At 53.6% G+C, this 9,162-nt stretch overlaps 1 protein-coding gene across 3 annotated transcripts in view; it reads left to right on the forward strand.

Annotated features, from left to right (window-relative positions):
- The window catches only part of PHRF1 (PHD and ring finger domains 1), a 39,090-nt gene that overhangs the window by 12,232 nt on the left and 17,696 nt on the right, over nucleotides 1–9,162 (forward strand). For all 3 annotated transcript variants that reach the window (XM_011993819.1, XM_011993820.1, XM_011993821.1), the window contains exons 3-5: nucleotides 1,172–1,377; nucleotides 5,264–5,347; nucleotides 6,590–6,708. In XM_011993819.1, the coding sequence (XP_011849209.1) occupies nucleotides 1,172–1,377; nucleotides 5,264–5,347; nucleotides 6,590–6,708 (409 nt within the window). The remainder of the gene's footprint in view (nucleotides 1–1,171; nucleotides 1,378–5,263; nucleotides 5,348–6,589; nucleotides 6,709–9,162) is intronic.

The following is a 9,162-nucleotide window of genomic DNA, read 5'->3' on the forward strand; positions in this document are numbered from 1 at the left end:
TGCAAGCTCCGCCTCCCGGGTTCTTGCCATTCTCCTGCCTCAGCCTCCCGGGTAGCTGGGACTACAGGCGCCCGCCACCGCGCCCGGCTAATTTTTTGTATTTTTAGTAGAGACGGGGTTTCACCGTGGTCTCGATCTCCTGACCTTGTGATCCGCCCGCCTCGGCCTCCCAAAGTGCTGGGATTACAGGTGTGAGCCACCGCGCCCGGCCTAGTTCTTCAGCTCTTAACATGAAAGATGAAAACTTAAAACTCTTCTGCTGCCTCCCTCGCAGCTCTCACTTCTCCCAGCCTCCTCAACAGTGTAAATTCCTGTTCTGGGTGTGCCTTTCCCTTTGCCGGATAACAGCAGGGTCCTGGGAGTGATGCCCCAGTGCTGGCAGGGTCCTGCCCATATGTGTGGAACTGGGAGAGTCTCGGGGCTGAGGAGGAACCTGCCACCCATACGGAGTCTGCTCCTCTTCCCATGTGAACTTGTATTCTGTTTCCTTTAGCGCTGTTTCAGTGGAGTTTGGTAGGAAGAAAAGAGCAGTGCACATGTGGGCTCTGCCATGTTGAACTCAGAGCATTTTCCTGCTGCTGGTCAGGGTGTAGCCTCAGAACCACTCCAAATTGACCAGAATGGTTGTGGTCAGTGGCTCAGTTAGGAGCCTGTGCTCTGCCTCCCACAGGGAAGAGGAACGGGCGACCTCAGAAGGAGGTCACGTCTGCAGGCAGATGGTTCATGGTCCTCAGGCTTTGAGAAGGGGGCGTTGGAAACGGGGGCTGCTGTCAGGGGGCTGTTGCACTGAGGGGCTTGCTTGGAGGCTCCGAAATGAACCTGATGATCTCTGGGACCTGTGCTGGGCCCCAGGGTTGCCGCGCCTCTCGAGGTCTGCCTCAGCCCCAGGCTCAGCTTAAGAGGAGCTGATCTGGCACTCAGGACGCTCAACTTCCCACGCCTTGGTGCAGGGCGCCCGAGGCTTCAGGTTAGGTGTGGGGAAGGGCTCCTGGGGTTGTGGATGTGCTGAGTGTGCACGTAGAGATAAGTGGCAGGATGTGAGCCCCTGGGGAGGCGGGCTCTGCGTTGCAGACCTGGTGTCCGGAGTGTAGCCTGGCCTGCTTGCCTCCAGTGCCACAGTTCGTGCTGCCAGTCGTGCTTGCACCAGTTGGAACATTTCCTCTCTCTCCAGGTTCCGAGGAGTCTGAAGACGATGGGGGGACGTTGCTGGAGGTAGCGGGTACTCAGGGGAAACTGGAAGCTGCCAGCTCTTTTAATTCTGATGATGATGCGGAGAGCTGCCCGATCTGTCTCAACACATTCAGAGACCAGGCCGTGGGGACGCCGGAGAACTGTGCCCATTACTTCTGCCTGGACTGCATTGTCGAATGGTCCAAGGTGAGTTCACCTCTGGTTGGGTTCTTCCTCCCTTCAGGGTAGCCTCCCTGTTTATAGGTGACCCAGCCTGTGGTCAGCCTCTTGCGAGGTTCTAGCTCTCTGCTCTGCGGCTGACCCTGGAGCCACAGGATTGAGTCTGGCTTGGCCTTTGCTTTGTGAGCATCATGGCTCTTGGGAGTGTGGGTGAGCTCATGTGAGGCGTTTGTGGTGTATTGGTCAGTGGCAGGAGAGAGGACGGCTGTGGATCTCTCAGGACCAGCTGCAGAAACCCTGGATGACTTAGGGGCCATCTCGGCCTGCCAGCCAGAGGCAGGTGTGCTGTGGTGCTTGGGCGGTTTGCTGCCTTGACAGGTGATTCTCTCAGTTGATACAGAAAACACCTGTAGTAGCCGGGCGCGGTGGCTCACGCCTGTAATCCCAGCACTTTGGGAGGCCGAGACGGGCAGATCACGAGGTCAGATCGAGACTATCCTGACTAACACGGTGAAACCCTGTCTCTACTGAAAAAGTACAAAAAACTAGCTGGGCAAGGTGGCGGGCGCCTGTAGTCCCAGCTACTCGGGAGGCTGAGGCAGGAGAATGGTGTGAACCCGGGAGGCAGAGTTTGCAGTGAGCTGAGATCCGGCCACTGCACTCCAGCCCGGGTGACAGAGCGAGACTCCGTCTCAAAAAAAAAAAGAAAAAGAAAACACCGGTAGGGTACAGCACTCAGTCACAATAACCGGCATCAAAAGGGACTGTCCTTAAAACAGGTGAAGAGAGTTTACTGTAAACATGCAGTGTATTTTATATTTCAAAATGAACCTTTAGAAGCAATCAGCTCCCCCCGCCCTTTCTGAATACTTGATTGTGAAAAATGTCAAAAAAGTAGAACTTGCAGTCCGAGGATGGCTGATGAGTCCCTGACCTCTGTACTCAGGGCTCAGCTCTGACACTGCCACCTCTCGACTCCCTCCCTCCCTGCGGGTGCACCGGCAGCCCGTGCTGTCCCCGACTCTTCTCAGGACCATGACCTCACCCAGGATTCCCAGTGACTGGGTCTTCCTGTTCTGTCTCCCCGAGTAGCTGAAAACTGCCCGTATGCTTAGTTTGAAGCAGGACCCAGACATTACTAATGCTGCTGGTGGGGGCAGGCTGTGACATCACCCGAAGTCTGGCTCTGGTACTTCCTAGTCCTGTTCTGTTGTGGTGAGTCCACAGCCCACAGTAGATTTAGGCTCAGATTTTTCTTTTTTTTTGGTGGGGGAGGTTTCGCTCTTGTTGCTTAGGCTGGAGTGCAGTGGTGCGATCTCGGCTCACTGCAGCCTCCACTTTCCGGGTTCAAGTGATTCTCCTGCCTCAGCCTTCCGAGTAGCGGGGACTACAAGCACCTGCTACCACGCCAGGGTAATTTTGTATTTTTAGTAGAGACAGGGTTTCACCATGTTGGTCAGGCTGGTCTTGAACTCCCGACCTCAGGTGATCCGCCCACCTCAGCCTCCCAAAGTGTTGGGATTACAGGTGTGAGCCACTGCACCCGGCCACTTTTTTTCATTTTTTTTTTGTAGATTTTTCTTTTGGTAAGTGAAGCTTTCATTTAAATTGAGGAACAAGATATGGTGTTTGCTGTGTATTTTCTGTCTGGCATTTATTAGACAAGTATTGGGCAGGAGAGGGAGGGCATTTACCAATAAGTTTGTCAGTATAGAAATCTTACAAATGAGTCCGGGCACAGTGGCTCATGCATGTAATCCCAGCACTTTGGGAGGCTGAGGTGGCTGGATCGTGAGGTCAAGAGATCGAGACCATCCTGGCCAACATGGTGAAACCCATCTCTACTAAAAATACAAAAATTAGCTGGGCGTGGTACCACATGCCTGTAATCCCAGCTACTCGAGAGGCTGAGGCAGGAGAATCGCTTGAACCTGAGAGGTGGAGGTTGCAGTGAGCTGAGATTGCACCACTGCACTCCAGCCTGGGCAACAGAGGGAGACTCTGTCTCAAAAAAAAGAAGAAATCTTACAAATAAACTGTTAGAATACTGCTTAGCAAGATTGTTGGATACAAGATTAATAAAGATTAAACATTGTATTTAGAAATAAGTCATAAAGAGATGTTTAAGACATTTAAAGAGCTTTTCCAACACAGCTGTGATTGAAGGAAGCAAGGCCCCTTCCCTTTCAAGACGTCTTACTCCATAGAGAGGGCGGGATGCTGATTCGGTCCGTCCCAGCTGGAGTTCAGAGCGCTTGATGTGTTGTGAAATCAGCACATGAGGACAGGAAGGCACCAAGAATTGCCAAGATAGCTTTGAAAAGGGGAGAAATTGCCTACTGGATATTATGGTTTATAAAACTACAGTAATTGAACTGGAATCAGTCCAGGAATGAAAACCAGTCCTAGGGGTTTTGCAGGGGCCCTGAAAGAGACCTGGACATACTTGGGGAGACAGGCAGTGCCTGTGGGACCGATCAGGTGGGGGCTGCTCACAGCACACACACGATGCTGGATGGATTCAAGATTTTGAATTAGAAAGCAAGACTGAAACTTTGAAAGGAAAGCAGGGGCAGCTCTGTGATAAGAAAAGGGAAGGATTTCCTAAACAATCTGAGAGAACGTCTGCAAACAGGCTCTGAGCATGCGGGGCCTAGCCTGAGAGAATGTCTGCACACGGGCAGTGAGTGTGCGGGGCTCAGCAGCAGGACTCCTCTGGGAACCCCAGTCCCACCACGGAAGGTGCTGCTGGGGAGGATGGCGCCCCAGACTCCAGAGGGGGGATGTCACACGCACAACCTCAAAGGCACATGTATTCATGGGTGTTTACCCGAGAGAAACAGAAGTGCACCCACACAAAGACACGTCCGTCGATGTGCACCATGGGGGAATGGACACATGAGCCGTTTGTGTGGTGGCGTCTCTTCAGTGCTAGGGAGGGCAGAATGCCATGAGCAGGAGTCCATGCCGTGACTCCACTCCTGAGAAACCCCAGGGAAGACGCACCTGACCACACCCGAGACAACAGGAAGAAACAGCCAGGTGGGAGAGGGAAGGGCCGGAAGACCAGGGTGGGGACTCTGCAGGACATGCATTTGTCAGGGCCCATTGAATTATTCAGTTAAAATCAGTGTTTTCTTATGTATGGTGTAAAATTAATTTAAAGATCTTATGTGGGTCAGAACACTATTAATAAAGGCAAAAAATTTTTTGCCACGCATACCTGACTGTTATCCACACTATGAAAAGAAATTTTTTTTGAGATGGAGTTTGGCTCTTGTTGCCCAGGCTGAAGTGCAATGGCGCCATCTTGGCTCACTGCAACTTCCGTCTCCAGGGTTCAAGCGATTCTTCTGACTCAGCCTCCTGAGTAGCTGGGGTTACAGGCAGGCGCCACCACGCCTGGCTAATTTTGTGTTTTTAGTAGAGATGGGGTTTCTCCGTGTTGGTGAGGCTGGTCTCGAATTCCCGACCTCAGGTGATCCGCCTGCCTCAGCCTCCCAAAGTGCTGGGATTACAGGCGTGAGCCCCTGCTCCCGGCCTATGAAAAGAAATTCTAAAAATTTACTAGTGAATGTCCAACAATCTTTTGGAAAAGTTGGCAGAAGATTTGAACAGGGCTCACCGCAGAGGGGCCTGTGCACGATGCCGCCCCCCTGCCTCCCCGTCCTCCCTTTATTGTCACCAGATGCTTCGCGTTCATGGAGCTGCTCTTCCCTCCCCCCATCAGGGCTGGCAGCTCTGCAGGGAGGCAAGGCTCGCTGTGGTCCCCTCACTGCCATGTTGCCAGCAGCTTAGTGGAGGACCTGGCACACGGAGGCACGGAGATACTTGATTTTTAATGTAAAATAAATTTTTGACCTCTAAGTGAAAGTGATTTATAAGATTCTCATCCTGTTTCAATTTCTCACAGAATGCCAATTCCTGTCCAGTTGATCGAACTCTCTTTAAGAGCATTTGTATTCGAGCTCAATTTGGTGGTAAAATCTTAAGGAAGGTGAGTGTGGATGCTGCTGTGGAGACCCCAGGCGTGCTCACGTCCCTGCCCTGTGGGACAGCGTGCTTTCCAAAGTGGGCTTGCTCTCCTGAAATAAGTGTTGGTTAAATGCTTCATAGCAGTCAACTCAAGTGCCCCTTGTGGCCCTGAGCAGGAAACCTGGAGCTTGAGTTGTGCCCTGTCTGGGGGGTTTGGGGTCCGGGTTGGGGGTGAGAGGCAGAGATGTTGCCAGCTCCTGGGATGTCCCTTCGACCCCAGCCCTGTACCCATCACATCGGGGAGCGGCTCTCTGGCCCGTCTGCTCAGAGCTCTTTATTTTATTTTTGAGACACCGTCTTGCTCTTTCACCCAGGCTGGGGCGCAGTGGCACAATCACAGCTTATTACAGCCTCAGCTTCCTGGTTTCAAGCCATCCTCTCCTGCCTCAGCCTCCTGAGTAGCTGGGTCCACAGGCGTTCACCACCACACTTGGCTATTTTTTTTTTGTTTAAGTGGAGACGAGGTCTCACTGTGTTGTCCAGGTGGGTCTCGAACTCCTAGGCTCAAGCTGTCCTCCTGCCTCAGCCTCCCAAAGTGCTGGGATTACAGGCGTGAGCCACTGTGCCCTGTTTTTTTTTTGGAGACCGAATCTTGCTCTGTTGCCCAGGCTGGAGTGCAGTGGCACAGTCTTGGCTCACTGCAGGTTCATGCCATTCTCCTGCCTCAGCCTCCCAAGTAGCTGGGACTACAGGCGCCTGCCACCACCACGCCCAGCTAATTTTTTTTTTTTTTTTAAGTAGAGATGGGGTTTCACATGTTAGCCAGCATGGTCTCAATCTCCTGACCTCGTGATCTGCCCACCTTGGCCTCCTGAAGTGCTGGGATTACAGGCGTGAGCCACCACACCTCGCTTTTTTTTTTTTTTTTTTTTTAAGAGGCAGACCTTGCTCTTATGTGGCAGTCCGGCACCTGTTGCCTTGCCTTGCTTGATGACTCCACTTAGGGGCCACAGGGCTTACCCGCTCCTTTCCATGCATCATACTTTGCTTTCTGTTGAATATTTTCCTCTTAGATCACCACCCTGAGATGGTAGAAAACATAAAAATTCTTGTGTGCATGTCGAGGGAGACCCTCTGGGCCTGTGGAGCCCACTTAGGAATCTGAAGCCAATCGATCGATTCTGGATTAACTGTGTATCGTGATGGGAATTGACCGTGGGGAGTCTGGGTCCCATGTGGTGTGTGACCGCTGGTTCTGTCCTAGATCCCAGTGGAGAACACCAAAGCGAGTGAGGAAGAGGAGGAGGACCCCACCTTCTGTGAGGTGTGCGGCAGGAGTGACCGCGAGGACAGGCTCTTGCTCTGTGATGGCTGCGATGCGGGGTAAGGGACGCTTGGGACTGGCACACGTGCCCTGCTGCGTGCAAGTTGGGCCAGGGGCAGGAGGGACGCAGAACCTCCTCCCTCTGTGAAGTCTGAGTCCCAGCACCTGGAGCTGAGCTCACCACCCTCAGCAGCGCGGTTCAGTCCTGCGGACCATTGACACCTGCAGGCCTTCCTATTACACCCATTTACACCTCCATCTTTCCCCAAAAAACATTCTGCGGCTACTCACAGAAATGCAGGTAATACAACAAGACAAAAAAGAAAACAGCCAGACGGGAGGCTGTGGGGCTGGCCAGCCAGAGGGTGGGATGTGTCCTGGTCCTGGCCTTTCTGTGGGGGAGGAGTGGCTCTGCCTGCGTCCATCATCCTGGCTGCCTTGGTCCCTCACCTTTCACCCTGCTCCTCCTTACCCCTTGGGTGCGCATCCAGTTACACTGCACCTGCCGCTCTCCCTGGCACAGCTGAGCGCCTGCTCTGGCCCTGCGTGGCCCTGGCTTCCTGGGAGCCTGTGACACTTGTCTCCATATCCCTGCTTTGTCTCGTTGGCTGTAGGCAGGTCCCTCCTTCCCCATTAGCCTCCTGCGAGGGGCTCTCCCTGTTGATTTGAATAATTTTTCTGCGTGAAATTATGGCGAGAGGATTCTGGAAATCTTTTCCTTGTTGAAAGAACCAGTGAGGCTGCTCTATCTGGAGCCTTCTCTTGGGCGGAAAGTAGCTGGGTCGGGGTTTGGACTACGGAACAGCCAGAGCCAGGAGGCCTGGACGTGCTGTGGCTGGAGCCGCACAGAGGGCAGGTTCCTGGTGAAGGCCTTTGCTCCGTGGCATGTGGTCCTGGTCATCCCAGCTTTGACTCGCCGTTGACCACAGCCGCTTGTGCCCCCACCTGTCACCTCGTTCTTAGCCACATACCCAGGCCTCTGCTCCACTCACGCTGCTGTTGGTGCAGGAATCGCTGGTTATCCTTTCGCAGACACTGCAGTGGCCTCCTCGGGGGTCCTGCAGGCCGCCACCACGTTTGTCTCATCATCAGTTCGCCCTCCTTGTGGCCTGTGGGAGTGTAGAGGCCTTGCAGTGCGCTCCACCGGCCCCTCCAGGTGCCAGCCCCTGCTTGGTCCTGCCCTCTGCTCTCAGCAGCCAGGGAACGGCCATGCCTCTGCTCATATTCGCAAACATCTTGCCTTCCCTCCTTTCTTACGAGTCTGAGCCTAAATCCACGTTTTGTGACAGTTTCCTGAGTGCTCTCCCCTGATGGTCTTCGCCTCCTTGGAGTTCCTGGGAGCGTCTGCTGCCAACTGTCTCGGCATGTGCTGAGCTGGTGCCGCAAGTCTGAAGGGCAGGGCTGCTGCCTTGAGTATCCCAGGAGCCTGGTCACTGCAGCGCTGGGCACAGTGCTTATTGGCTGTTGATTACTGAGTTACTCCTCGAATATACGCAGAATGCTTTTTTTGTTGTTGTTGTTTGAGACGGAGTTTCGCTCTTTTTGCCCAGGCTGGAGTGCAATGGCGCGATCTCGGCTCACCACAACCTCCGCCTCCCAGGTTCAAGTGATTCTCCTGCCTCAGCCTCCCGAGTAGCTGGGATTACAGGCATGCACCACCATGCCTGGGTAATTTTGTATTTTTAGGAGAGACGGGGTTTCTCCATGTTGGTCAGGCTGGTCTTGAACTCCTGACCTCAGGTGATCCACCCGCCTTGGCCTCCCAGAGTGCTGGGATTATAGGCGTGAGCCACCGCGCCCAGTCAAGCACAGAATGCTTAAAAATAAAAAAAAAGAGGTGGAGGGGTGGCTTAGCGCTCCCTGCCCGTGTGTAACACTAGTCCTCTTTACCTGTGGCTGTGGCCACTCTGGGCATGTGAAGGAAGGGCCTGGGCTGGCCTGGAATCGCTGGACACGGCCCGAGAGGCCATGGTGTGATAGGAGAGACCTGGTCCTGGCTGCCATGGGCACCATCCTGAGCAAGGCCCTCATTGCAGGCCGGGGCCGTGAATCTTCTAGTGGCTGGAGGGCAGCTGGTAGGCCAGATGAGGCTGTCGGTTTTCAGGCACAAAGCCTAGTTTTCATGTTAGCTTTTATTTTACTCATTTACGTATTTTTTTCGAGGTAGAGTCTTGGTCTGTCACCCAGGCTGGAGTGCAGGGGCACCATCTCGGCTCCCTGCAACCTCTGCAGTGAGTCACTGCAGCCTTGGTTCAAGCTTCAAGTGGCTCTCCTGCCTCAGCCTCCTCAGTAGCTGGGATTACAGGCATGTGTCACCACAGCCGGCTAATTTTTGTATTTTTAGTAGAGACGGGGTTTTGCCATGTTGGCCAGGCTGATCTTGAACTCCTGGGCTCCAGTGATCCACCCACCTCGACCTCCCAAAGTGCTGAGATTAAAGGCGTGAGCCACTGTGCCCAACCTAGTTGTAGTACCTTCTAACAAGGCTCTTGGGGATGTTTAAAATTTAAGGC

This window comes from Mandrillus leucophaeus, unplaced genomic scaffold, assembly GCF_000951045.1.
Source record: "Mandrillus leucophaeus isolate KB7577 unplaced genomic scaffold, Mleu.le_1.0 Scaffold435, whole genome shotgun sequence".
Lineage (NCBI taxonomy): Eukaryota > Metazoa > Chordata > Mammalia > Primates > Cercopithecidae > Mandrillus > Mandrillus leucophaeus.